Source organism: Pan troglodytes, chromosome 14, assembly GCF_028858775.2.
Source record: "Pan troglodytes isolate AG18354 chromosome 14, NHGRI_mPanTro3-v2.0_pri, whole genome shotgun sequence".
Classification (NCBI taxonomy): domain Eukaryota; kingdom Metazoa; phylum Chordata; class Mammalia; order Primates; family Hominidae; genus Pan; species Pan troglodytes.
Genome location: NC_072412.2, coordinates 114,453,433 through 114,467,838, shown reverse-complemented (window position 1 = coordinate 114,467,838; position 14,406 = coordinate 114,453,433). Strand labels below are relative to the sequence as shown.

Here is a 14,406-nt window from a genome sequence, read left to right as displayed (position 1 = left end):
AGACATCTACACCCAAAAATAAAAATTGCTCCCGAGAAATCAAAGATGGCCAATAAAAGGGCTATAACATTTTGTGAAATGAAAAATCAAATATTGTAAAAATCTCAATTATTTCCACTTAATCTATATATCCAATGCAATACCAATACAAATCCAATTGAAATTGTTAAATTAACTTTAAAGTATACATGAACCAAAGGTCATGATTAGCTAATACATGTTTAAGAACAAACTTAGGGGACTTTCTATTTGTCAGGATTGACTATATAGCTGTAATGATCAAGATATTTGGGGATTTGTTTAGGAACACATGGACCAATACAAAAGAAAACAGATCCTAGAAATGCACCCACTCCCTGGGGTCACCTGTTTAGGACAAAGGTGCTGTGATCATGCAGCAGGGAGACACATTGGGAACAGTTTTAATCTGGATCCTCCTCTTTCACCATTGTGAAATCTTTTCCACATGGGTAATATGATAGCCTTGGGTTTGGGCCATAATCCCAAAAGACACCACCCTAAACAACATAATCCTGGATGCTGAAATCCCAAGAGAGTGAAATACCTAAAGTCCAAAATCCTGCAAGTCAAAATCATGATGCAACTCTTCTGCATACAACCAAAACCACAATAATCCTTTCCCTAGAATTCAGCTTTCAGGATTTTAACATTCAGAATTTTATTCTTTCAGGATTGTGATTTGCAGGATTATAGATGTTTGGCATTTCAGACTTTGGGGATTTTGATTTTTGAGGATTTCGATCTTTTGAGATTTCAACATTCTAAATTATGGCATTGGGGATTGTGTCTTTCAGGATTATGATCAGCACCAAAATATCTTAACTGTAAATGCTAAAATAATCAAATGTTATAAAGAAAATGTAGGAAAACATTTTCATAACTAATGCCAAGCTTTCTTAAACAGGTCACAAAAAGTATGAACCCTAAAGAATCTGTAAAATTGTACACTTTGCTTCTTTTAAATACGCTATTTGAAGAGTACAATACAAGCCATAAACTGGAAGAAAATGTTCTCAATATGTATGTTTCACAACAAAAAGAATATCGTGAATATATAAAAACTCCTATATATCAAGAAGGAGAAAGAAAACCCAATTTTAGTGGCACTATAACTGAACAAGCAGTTCACAAAAGAAGATAATCAAATGAACAACAAACACATATTAATATTTTCATTTGTTAAATCAGAGAAATAGAAATTAGAAACACAATAAGCTACCACTCTACAACTCCCAGAATAGCTGGAATTTGAAAAACTCTTAGTGAAACAAAAACACCATTTATGTCAAAAGCAATTGGGTTGTATCTACCAAAGCTGAACATATTTTATGATGCTGGCATTCCACTCCTTGGTAAAGACCCCATAGAAGTACTTATGTGGGCCAAAAAATAAAAAGGTGCAAAACTGTTTATATTATTCATAATTACTAAAAAAGTGGAAACAACTCAAAGTTTCCTCAAGTATTGAGTGGATAAATTAGAATATACTCATATAGTAGTTTATTGTACATAAACAAAAATTAGTAAATGCTTTTACAAGCAACAGTATAGCTGAATATTAGAAACATAATAATGAGAGGAATACTACAAAACAGATTGCATTTATATAAAGTTAAAAAACACAGACAAAACCAATCTATAGCTGTAAATGTTAGAATATTTTGTAATGACTGTGGATTGGGAGAGGACTTCTCTCTTCTATTACATTATGAAGCTGCAGGTTACGTGGGTGTGTTCATGAAGTAAAAGTTCATTAAGCCATATATTAATGAGTTGTATATTACCTTGTTTGTATGTTGTTATTTAATACAACATTTATGGGAAAAAATGATTGCTCAGTATTCTATACCCAAGTAAATAAGAAAATAAATAAAAGTGAAATAATACATCTGCAAGGACCTTACTAATGTAGTATCTGAAAACTCCTGTTAAATTCCAGAGAAGAAAAATGGAGCTAGAAAGCAGATTGTGAGCGAATTTAGAAATCTGTTGATTAAGAAAGATGTCCAGAATTGTACTGCCTAGGTTGTCTTCCTGGGTTTTTATAGTTTTGGGTTTTACATTTATGTCTTCAATCCATCTTGAGTTAATTTTTGTATATGGGGCAAGGAAGGGGTCTAGCTTCACTCTTCTGCTTATGGTTAGCCGGTTGTCCCAGCACCATTTATTGAAGAGGGAATCTTTTCCTCATTGCTTCTTTTTATCAGCTCTGTCCAAGAACAGATGGTCACAGATGTGCAGCACTACACTCTTGTTGGGAGTGTAAATTAGTTCAAACATTCTGGAAAGCAGTACTGTGATACCTCAAAGAGCTAAAAGCAGAATTACTATTCAACCCAGCAATCCCATTACTGGGTATATACCCAAAGAATTATAAATCACTCTACCATAAACATACATGCACACGAATGTTCATGGCAGCACTATTCACAATAGCAAAGACACAGAATCAATTTCAATGCCCATAAATGACAGATTGGATAAAGAAAGAATGGTACATGTGCATCATAGAGTACTATGCAGCCATAAAAAAGAACAAGATCATGTCTTTTATGGAAACATGGATGGAGCTGGAGGCTATTATCCTTAGCTAACTAACACAGGAACAGAAAACCAAACTCATGTTCTCCTTATAAATGGGAGGTAAATGATAGGAACTTATGAATGCAAAGAAGGATGGGAGGTGAATGATAAGAACTTATGAAGGCAAAGAAGGAAACAGTAGTCACTAGGGTCTACTTGAGCAAGGAGGCTGGAATGGGGGAGAGGAGCAGAAAATATAACTATTGGGTACTGGACTTAATACCTGGGTTATAAAATAATCTGTACAACAAACCTCCATGACACGTGTTTACCTGTATAACAAACCTTTACAACCCAAACCTAAAATAAAAGTTAAAAAAAAAAAGAGGCTCTGCTACATTAACCTGGGTCACCCGGAGTGGCATGTTAAGTGGCTGAAATGAGTGAGGCTGTGTACTAGGAGCTGTCATGCGATGCTTTATTGCTCTGGTTTGCTTTTATCCAATTACAATATATTTGTTTCAGAATTCTCTTGGCTAACCAGATGTTACAGGAGGTCTTGTGTTTACTTTGTGGGGTTTTTTTATGAGTCTCAAGTCCCACTAATGTGCTTGTAAAATAAATACTTCCAGCAAACTTCTTTGCTGTCCATAAAGGAATTTGACTGCATATTCTGTTCTCTCTGGGGCTGCTGGCAGTAAGTATTCAGAGAATGCAACGCTTGTATTCTGTGCATTTCCTGGAGAGCATGTGTCTCATCACACGCATTTCATTTTCTGTTTGAAGGTTGGAGAACTCCCTAATACTGCAGACTGTGGAAACTCCCTAATCTAACGTCCAAATAGAAGGTTATATACTTAGTAAAAAGGCAATTTACAATCTGTTTTGAAAGATCATACTATAAAACAAATCAGACTGTAGCAAAAAGAGATGAAAATCCTGGTCAAATGATTAAGTCAGCTAAAATATTTTATCTTGGCTCTGAAAAAAATCATTGCTCAACCCTCAGTTATTTGGTATGGATAAGTAAATATTAACTTCTTTCTCTCGTCTAAAATGAGGGTTTTGGTTGAGGAAGTCTACTTATTTATTCAATATTTATTGGGAACCTATTATGGGTCATACATAGCAGTGAACAAAACAAGAATTATTTTCCTTATAGAACTTGCATTCTAGTGGGTATGGGCATGATAGAAAGAGAGAGATAGACAGTCTGTGTTTGTAGGGAGAATCAGCACATGGTATTTATAAGAATCTAAATAAGAAAAATATACAGTATGTTAGAGAGTGGTAAGTTTGTGGAGGAAAACATATGAAGGCAGAAGGATAGGAAGTGCATTTTGCGATTTAAAATAGACTAGGGGGCTGGCCTCCAGAAGCAATGACATTAATATGAAGACCTGAAGGGAGGGAGGAATGGGCATATGGTGGTCAAATTACTCAGGCAAAGGCCTGCACCGAAGTGCTGCCCATACTCATGAGACACCAAGGCCAGCAATGTGGCCAGGGTAGAGGCACCCAGCGTAGGGTGCCAGCATCTGACGTCAGAAATTCAAAAGGTAGGGGGAAAGCGCTGCGGCTTTATGAGCCTTTCCTCAGACTCTGGCTTTACTGAGTGAATTGGGCATCTTTTTAGCAGAGAAGTGTCATAATGCAATGTGCATTCTAACACTGTTACTCTGACTTTTTGTGTTGAGAATAGACAGAGGGGAGGTCAAGAGAAGCCCAGACACTTTTATTTGCAGGATAAAATGCAAGTGCAAAATGCAATTGCTGTAGGAAGATATGTACCTGGAGGCAGCAGTGGGGGTGGCCTTCTGTGTATAACTTGAAGGTAGGGCCGGTGACATTTGCAGGGAAATCAGATGTGGGGTGTGGAAGGAAAACCAGCATCAACAGTCTCACCAAATGCATTGGCCCAAGAAGTGACAAGAGTGGGGCTGCCATGAGCCAGGGAGGAAAGGCCATGAGACGTGCAGGTTGGAAGAGCTCAAATGACCAAATTCCGGTATTTGAATTTTGAGATTTCTATTAAACTAGTGATTTTCTATTTGTGGGGAAGGATCACTTGCTTTTAGTCCCAATTAATCATGGACTGATACCTTTGTAAAACATAATAAAAAGAATTACTAAAAAATGTGATTAAAAGACATACGAAGTTCAAACTCTGATTCTTATTAACTCCAACAGATAGGGATTAAACCAACAAACTGCTGGAAGAGTTTCTATAAAAACACTTATTTTCACTACACACTGGTCATAAAAAATTCATATATCTACTAGTCCACAGACAACACATTGGGAAGCACATATTATCATTTAATCCATAATGTTTAAATTGCTTGTCTACCCATTAGAGGGGATTTCAGACACCATAATGTAAAGCATTCCTATTACAAAATTGATCCTAATCGATTGAGCTTTTCTGTATTTTAGGAATTGAGCAGAAGAAACCCGTGCCTCACACAGTGGCAAATATATGTTATATGAACATTCGGAAAGCAGAGAGTAGTATTAATAGTTCAGGTGATCAAGAAAGAGAGAGAAACTGACTAGAAAAAAATTATTTAAGAAGATAGTCCACTGTGTGGAGGAGCTAGAGGCAGGAGTTTGATAAAAACGTAGGAAGTATTTGCTGTTTAAGAGGGAAACAGCAGAAAAACTCACATAACGAATTCCATTTTGTTAAGCTGCTTTACCTATTCTCGCACATGGGCTAGGATCATCTTACAGCACTGAGATAATAATGCAAAAATAGCAATTGTGTAGTTTTTACTCTGGGATTAAAGGAGAAGTGCATAAACAACTAGGTTTTGTCAAAGATTTCTAGGAAAGTTGTAGCCTGACAAGGACAAAGTTCCCAAGTCCTTAGACCCTCCCTGGTCCCCAGATGTCTATAGTCCTTATTCACCTTTTGATACCAACACCCTCCTCTTCTGCATATGTCCCTCCCATAAACACCCTCTGGCCAGCCTGAAAAATTGGAGAAGGTATGTTAGAACACTAGTGTACCATCTTCTCAGTTTTGCTGGCTTTCCAAATAAACCTGCTTTTCCTCCCATCAACCTTGTCTCTGGTGTTTGGCTTTTGAGCAGCCCAGGAACCAGATGTTAACAAACTACCAATGAGTTACAGAATAACCAACTGTGATAAATTCTCTAAAGGCAGATAGTCCATGATGATGTAATCTAGAAGCTCTGGGAAGGTTTACTTAAAGAGTGGGATTATTTGAGTGGGAGTTTATAAAGCTAACTATTTTGTGGAGCAGAAAGATAACTCTAGGAGAAACAAACAAACAAAAAAACAGTCTAAGGAAAGTCCTTGATGCAGGAAGGCAGGCGATAATCAGGTAATTTAGATATAAGTGAGGAAGAGTCCTCAGTGACTGTTCAGGGCATATCATGAGGATTCTAGCCTCTGGAAGAAGGGTTGCGGTCTTTGTTCCATGAAAAGTGGTGGGCCATAGAGAAGATTCAAGACTGGGAGTTTTGAGATTACATTTGTGCTTTATAAAACTTACTCTAGTTCATTGTGAGATTGGATTGAAAAAGAATGATGAAGCCTCCCCTAGAAAGTTAGGAGGTTGTTAGAGAAGGGAAGGTAATGGCTTTGATGAGGGTGCTTACCACCGGGGTGGAGAGAACCAGATTAAATGCATATTTAGATGAAATGTCACTTTAAAGGAACAAACAGGTAAAGAAAGACAAAAGAATTTAGGCAATGGTCTTCCAGGCTTCTATAATTAAGACAAAAAAAAATAATCAACACAATACTGGGAAAAAAGATGAAAAAATGTTATAAAAATACACACTTTACAAAAGTAACAGGGTGATAACAGAGACCAAAGTAATCAGCTCTCACCACTTTATGCCAATGACATGATTTCATTAATTTTGACAGAAGTACTTAATTTTAAGTGTATTTACAGTGGCAGGCAATTTTTCTAAGCATTAAGATGCTACATTGCATTTTCATAGGCTAATTAGCATTTGACAATGTATTACTTGTAAGGAAATCTCAGACTTCACATTTACATGAAAATTACTTAATCAGTTTCTCAGTAGACTAGAAAAAAAACAAGTGTTACCAAAAAGGGATAGCTGGTATACACATAATCAGATTTCTTTATAGACATTCTGATTGAATTACTCTGTGCTCTGTGTAGAATATAACAAAATCAGAGAGTGGGAGAGAAAAAGAAAGAGAAAGAGAAAGAGATTGATTTTGATGTTACAAGGTGCCTAAACTGTTATCAGTGCTGGGAAAGTAACATACAAATGACGATAGAACCACAGTAAATAAATTCTCCATGCTGTCATTTGAGTAATATTTTCGGATTCTACTATCAGGAATCTGTGTATAAATTATTTACTTTACAAAGACATTTCCTGGTAATTCTGAGCCACAACAGTTTCTCTTCTCATGCAAATAGAGTAGCAGTCTTACCTGCATAGTCAATGTATGCTCTTTCGCTTCCTGTTCCTGATCTAGCAGGTTCAAGAAAAGTAGAGGAGACAGCAATTTTATGTCATGTGCAGATCCTGCTGGTTCTAGCAAGATCTTCCACAGAAATCATGACAACAGGAAAGTTTAATAGCAGTACTTGTGTCTGTCCACAGGGTATTAGTTCATACTCAGCTCCAGAATTTGGAACTGTGCTGAATTTGCCTTATAACAGCCAGAATGAAGCTAAACTCACCTTAAGAAATTCAACTTCAGCTATCACCATGACCAGAAGCTCCAATGAGCCCTTTACTTGCAACATTTGAAGCACTGAAGGGTGATAAAAATATGCAGCAAGAGAAAAGCAGTGCAAAAGGCAATTTCCAGGGCACTCACATAGATCTGATTGTTCCCAAAGCGCTTCTGAATCTCATAGAGCAGGCTGCCGTCATTGAGCTCGCTGAGCGTTGCCAGGTCATCGTTTGGGGCAGGAGGCATTAGCTTGACCTGGGGAAGAACCGAAAGTATGATCAACTCTAATTGCTTTCCAATTAACTTTCTTCACAGTTGGATGTTCCACTTTCAATTACCTGTCAAACATTTGAAGACAACCTGAGTTAGGAACTGTTATTAAGAGATGAAATGGTTCAATGAAAAAGAAAAAAAAAACCTCCAAAGCCACAGAGCAATGTATTCAGATGAGAATTTTTGTGCTGTACTCCCCAGTGTGCAGGTGCACACACCCTGTCTGTTAGCCCAGGCATTAGGTCTGTCAAGATGAGTTCAGCATGTTGACTCTTCTTATTCCCTACTGATAATTTAGACAGCTCTGTACTGTTCTCAGTTCTCTGGAAGATAAGCAGTGGAACACCTCATATATCTGTAGTGTTCCCTAAGCTAAAGCAAAACTTTTCATGTTACCATTGTTGGCACGGTAAGGAAGAAATGTGTATGGAATTTAGATTCTGCATTCATGTAGGATGAGGCCAGGTTTTAAAGGTAGACTTCAGATCTTTCTATTCTGCTCTACATTACTTTTAAGATTAAGGTAGCTATGAGATTAAAATAACTGTCATAAAGAAAAAATACTTTCCTATTCAATTTAATATGCCATGAATGTTTAAAGACTGCAACATTTCAAATAAAAAAGATAAATTTGGATTCTTCAATTAAATGAAAATCCATTATTTTCAAATTAGAAATGGGCAATTTTAATTTTATATACACAGAACATGCTCAGAAAAGTAGTCATTTGATGTAATACAGTAGTAGTGTTTTTTTAATATCACACACAGAGGAGCAAAAGAATAAGAATATTCTTATCAATGTGAGTTCTTTGATACTCCTAGTAAATTTTTAATAATTATCATTTGTATTCATGTTTGTAGTCTATATTTGCATTTTGTATTTATATCTATTATATATTAACAGCATATACCATTGTTAAATAATTTGAACATAAATATTTCTGCTTATCATGTCAATGCAGTGTAAAAAATACTAAACACTTTTAATAAAACTAAATTTAGGACTATTTTTTCTGATATTAGTGGATATTTCGCAAAGTAAAATCTTTCCCATGAGTTCATAAAGTGGGCTTATTTTCTCCCCAGGCTTTCTAGACCTAATGCATTAATAATAGAAACACAGGCCGGTGTGGTGGCTTACACCTGTAATCCCAGCACAGGGAGACTGTGGTGGGTGGATCACTTGAGGTCAGGAGTTTGAGACCAGCCTGACCAACGCGGCAAAACCTCACCTCTACTAAAAATACAAAAAAAATTAGCTGGGCGTGGTGGCACATGCCTGTAATCTCAGCTATTCAGGAAGCTGAGGCACGAGAATTGCTTGAACCCAGGAGGTACAGGTTGCAGTGAGCCGAAATCCAGCCACTGCACTCCAGCCTGGACAACAGAGCAAGACTCTGTCTCAAAAACAAACAAACAAACAAAAATACACACACACACACACACACACAATAATAGAAACACAAATTGAGTAGTGGGCATGTTGAAAGGTCAGAACATTTTTTTTATGAACTCTAGTTAGAACGGTGGCAGGCAGCAAGCTTTATGGCACTGGAGTTCAAACTATAAGCAGGAAACACAATATTCCAGTAGATGAATGCTTATTAAAAACTAATTTGTAAAATATTCCATTAGCTGGGCATGGTGATGTGCACTGTAGTCCCAGCTACTTGGAAGGCTGAGGGGTTTGGGTTATTTAAACCTAGGAGTTTGGGTTTGAGGCTGCCGTGAGTCATGATAGTGCCACTACACTCCAGCCTGGGTGACAGAGCTAGGCCCTGTCTCAAAAAAAAAAAAAAATCTAGATCTCAGAAATATCAACAACAAGCCTGTACCCTTCCCCACCAAGATGCACAAACTCAAACACCCTGAGTTCATTATTTTAACTACTTTGCAACATTTAAAGGAAACATATTTCCAAATATCTTTCAGCATTAACCTACACCAAGCATATAATATAGTTTTCTTAAAATTAGTTATTTAATGTTGGGTTAGGGGCATAGCTTTAAGGCTTTGATGCTGTCAGAATTATCTACTTGAATCATTCAGGAGTTGCAGCCCAAAACTGGTACTTTTTGTTGATAAAAATAGAAGTCATAATGTTCCAGCTATGCCAGTGTTTCCTGGGTTGTCAAAACAATTTTGAAGTTGTTTGATATCAACTTTTTCACATTATACACTGAGTTCCACTTTGCGGAGTCTCATAGGCACCGAGCGCTACCTAGACTGACAGCTCTCAGAGAGAGGCGCGACCATAGAAGTGATGCTGCCTTCGGCGTAGCCCTTAGGCGAATGAACTGGTGGTCTTGATCCAGGCAGTTTTTAATTCTGCTTTCATCGGTCATGCAAATTCAGGTAAATATCTTAGACATGAATTTGAGCTTCCCTACTTCAAATGTTAGAAAATGCGAGCTCATCTACCTCTGAAACATCAATTATTTGTATTCAGCTGTATGAACAACAGTGTTTAAACCCCAGTTCTATATCTTCCAATCTGTGAGTTCTTGAATATTTTTCTACCTTAACATCATGAAGCTGCTTTTCATTCTCTATGTGATGAAACATAGTCTATACTTCATAAAGTGGTTGAGGGAATTAAATATACGAGGAAAATTTGGCCCAGTGCCTCCTCTGCAGCTAAGTGTGCCTCACTAGTGCCCTTAGTAACATATGTAGGGGCCACGGAGACCATGTAACTTCCTACCAGCTTCCCTTGGAGCTGTTGGAGGGAGGGATGCGGGTGAGTGTGGAGGGCCCTGGGTCTGTTCGCGCTGTTCTCAGCAAAGATGCTCAGCTTTCCTTTGCTTTAGGAATCAGAGTTCTCGTTCACGTATTTCTTTCTGAGGAAGGTTCTTCTGCTGAATAACATTTTTTAAAAATTTTGGCATTCATTGTTATAGCATCCTTATTTAAAGGATGAAGAACTTAAGGCCCAGAGAGGACATGTAGTTTTTCTAGGGTCACACAGCTGATAAGTCAGAAGCAAAACTGGCATGATAACCACTGGGGAACAGGCGGAATTCCAGTGGATAATGGAAACATCTGATGACATCTATTCAATAATGGGCCAAATTTCCCTTGCTTACCTTCTTTGTTGGCCATTGTGCTAGAGGTTTAGCACAAAGAGGAAAAAAGGAATGATGTTTGTGACTTCCCCTACTGGGGGGTGGGGGGGGAGAAGTTAGGACAGAAATAAGAAATGACAAGTACAAAATGTACGTGAAGGGAAAAACAGGATGCTTTGAAAAGAGAAAAATTTCACTTTAGATTATCTGAGAAGTCGTCTTTGAAGAGGTCACATTGACACTGAAATTGGACATAATTTTAAAAGGCAGTACTGTGGGATGTGGGGAGAGATGTCTCTGGGAGAGGGAAGGACATGGTGAGGGCTGTAAGGTCGGGAGGAGATGGGTGTGTGGGAGGCCCTAGAACATGCCCTGGCGTGGAGGAGGTGGGAACAGGCAGCAGCAGGGGATATTGAAGGAGCTGGAAAAGCTTCCTGGGCCCTGAGGAAGAGCTGCTACATTCCAGGAATTAGTGAAAGTCATGGAGGGGACTGAGCATGGGGACCACAAGACCAGTTTCACGGTGCTAAGATGACACCCTGGCAGCTGCAGCAGAGAAAAAGCGGGAGTGGTGAGACCAGCTAGCAAGCTCTAGAAAAAGGTGGCCCAAGGAAGAGGCCAAAGAGGAGCAGGAATGGATTGGACTTCAATTAATTTAAGAAAAAGAGGAGCTGCCATATGCAACTGTATGCAACTAAATTGCACTTGATTTCCTAACTAGAATTGATTTAGACAAGATAGAAGGTTTTCTTATAGAGATGGATAATTTTAAGCAGTCCAGGATCACAGACCGGAATGCTTGCCTTTGGATACAAAAGGAATCTAGAAAACATGTGCAATTAGGTAAGAATGTATTTTCTAGAGGAGAAATCACTTGTGGCAAAAGTCATTATGTAGAGAGACACATGAAACGGAGCTTTCACCATCAATTTAGGGATGGATGTAAATATATTTTCTTTTTAATATCTTTGCAACATTTCTCCAAAGTACATAAACTTACACACACATATAGACAACCCCCAAAACTATGTAGGCATGCACGTATGCATGTACAAAAATTAATCCATATGCATATTCATACATGTACATAATTTGATGTAAATCAATAAATGATTGCAATAACTTTGAGTAATGCAAAAAGAAGGCAAAACTCTCCAGCAAGTTAGCATATGTCTTTAACTCCTAAAGAAATCATAAAAAGAGGAAAATCAAGAGTAAGATTTGTGTTTTCTTCAGGAGTAATGATTTATGCTAAGATAATAAGATCCTTCTTACAGTCACGATGCTAACAATTTCAATGCAAATTTCTGTGTGCACATTTAGCAAAAACATGAATAGTACTAACAGAAGTTCTGCATTTGTTCCAGCAAGCCTGGAACAGCTATCACAGACATCTCATTGGTATTCCTGTGGATTCTCGTCTTCAGTGGCACAGCTGTTACATGGGTCAGAGAAAATACTAGGCTGACACTAAAAATGTGACTACTCCCTAGCCTGTTTATAGTTACACAGTGGGGCAGATCCAGTGTGAGAGCAGATCAAGGGAAGAGTTCCTTGCATTTCTCACGTCAAGATTCCAAAATGACCTGAAAGGAAGCTTTGATAACCAATCTTAAGCAAGGCTATCAAAGGAGCAGATTCTTTATAGATTTCAAAAGCATTGTGACAGCTGACAAGTAGAAAGAAAAGTAAAAAATATGTCTGTGAATGTTTTTATGTTGCAGTTGTAGGCTGAAAAGTGGGCACCACCAATGTCTACCAAACAATTATAACAATAATTACCAGATAAGTACAAAAGATTGCCTGTCCTCTCCAAAATTGACCATTATGGTTTTTATTCTATATATTTCTAAAAGGAGAGATCTAAAACACAAGATAGGCATAATTTAGAAGACAAGGAAGAATTCAGGGGAAACACCTTGAGAAATGTTTTGCGATCCAAAGCTAATTTAAGTTTTGAAAGTATTCTGAATTTGCTGATCCCTCGTCTCCATTGTGTGGACACTGTTTTGAGCACCGTGGGCTTTACCATGTTGTCTTGTGTTTGCTTGTTTGTGATTTCTCTCTGGGAGGTTGGTAGCACATGTCCAGGGAGTAGAAGCCCAGGGGGCAACAGAGATGGTCTGACCTGTGGGATCAGGGCAACAGGATTTGGAGGAAGGCAGTCTAGGCGCAAATAACCCAGTACGGATAAGTTACACATAAAAAAAGAGGAAATTCAACAGGATTTGGAGGAAGGCAGTCTAGGCGCAAATAACCCAGTATGGATAAGTTACACACACAAAAAAAGAGGAAATTCAACAGGATTTGGAGGAAGGCAGTCTAGGGGCAAATAACCCAGTATGGATGAGTTAAAAAAAAAAAAAAGAGGAAATTCAACAGGATTTGGAAGAAGGCAGTCTAGGCGCAAATAACCCAGTATGGATAAGTTACACACACAAAAAAAGAGGAAATTCAACAGGATTTGGAGGAAGGCAGTCTAGGGGCAAATAACCCAGTATGGATGAGGTTAAAAAAAAAAAAAAAAAAAAAGAGGAAATTCAACAGGATTTGGAGGAAGGCAGTCTAGGCACAAGTAACCCAGTACGGATAAGTTAAAAAAAAAAAAAAAACAGAGGAAATTCAACAGGATTTGGAGGAAGGCAGTCTAGGGGCAAATAACCCAGTATGGATAAGTTACACACACACACACACACACACACACACACACACACACACAAAGGAGGAAATTAAAAAAAAAAAAGACTGTGTGTTAGATGGGCACAGTGGCTCATGCCTGTAATCCCAGCACTTTGGGAGGCAGAGGCAGGCAGATCACCTGAGGTCAGGAGTTCTAGACCAGCCTGACTAACGTGGTGAAACCCTGTCTCTACTAAAAATACAAAAATTAGCTGGGCGTGGTGGCGGGCACCTATAATCCCAGCTACTTGGAAGGCTCAGGCAGGAGAATCGCTTGAACCCGGGAGGCGGAGGTTGCAGTGAGCTGAGATGGCACCATTGTACTCCAGTCTGGGCGACAGAGTAAGACGTCATCTCAGAAACAAAACAAAACAAAAACAAAAACAAAAAAACAGAAAACAACTTCGTGTTGACCGGAATGACCAGATTAGGAAAGGGTGATCTTGTGACACATACTTTACTTCGCTTCCCAAGGCTTCCACCCATGCCATGCCTGGACAGTCCTGTGTAGTTTTGCCCTCCTTTTGTTATTCTGCCAAGTGTTTCTTAAATAGTGAAGTCTACCAGGCCCTTTCCCTTTCCCTGGCTGCAGATCTGTGTGCTCATGTACACATGTGCTTGTGTCTCTGTGGACTACAGGAAGAAAGTTTTAGCGGATCTTAGAAACCTGCTGTGGTGCCCCCAAAAGAGCACTGGATACAAAATAAAAGAAACATTTGTGATTCTAGACAATTTGCTTAACTTTTTCTCGTCAAGACAGGCTCGCACTTTATAGTCCATGATGGAGTGCAGTGATGACGTCCTAGCTCACCGCAGCCTCCAACTTCTGAACTCAAGCAATCCTCCCACCTCAGTCTCTTGAGTTGGTGGGACCACCGGTGTGTGCCACCAGGCCCTGCGCCACCAAACCCTGCTACGTTTTAAATATTTTGTAGAGATGGGGTTTTGCTATGTTGCCGGGCTGGTCTTGAACTGCTGGCCTCAAGCAATCCTCCCACCTTGGCCTCTAGTGCTGGGATCATTGGAATAAGCCACCACTCCCAGCCTGCTTAACTTTCTTGAGTTTAAGTTTGGTCAGCTTGAAATTCAGTTTGAAACTTGAGTTTTAGTTATGTAGTGAAAGCAGAAAATAACCTGCTCACAGTGAC

At 38.6% G+C, this 14,406-nt stretch overlaps 1 protein-coding gene across 4 annotated transcripts in view; it reads right to left on the bottom strand.

Moving 5' to 3' along the window:
* MYO16 (myosin XVI) overlaps positions 1-14,406 on the bottom strand; it is a 711,002-nt gene that overhangs the window by 344,350 nt on the left and 352,246 nt on the right. For all 4 annotated transcript variants that reach the window (XR_008538898.2, XM_054665553.2, XM_054665554.2 and 1 more), the window contains exon 11: positions 7,384-7,494. Coding sequence is in view for 3 of the 4 variants with exons in the window: in XM_054665553.2 (XP_054521528.2) it covers positions 7,384-7,494 (111 nt within the window). In the remaining variant the exon portion in view is untranslated. The remainder of the gene's footprint in view (positions 1-7,383; positions 7,495-14,406) is intronic.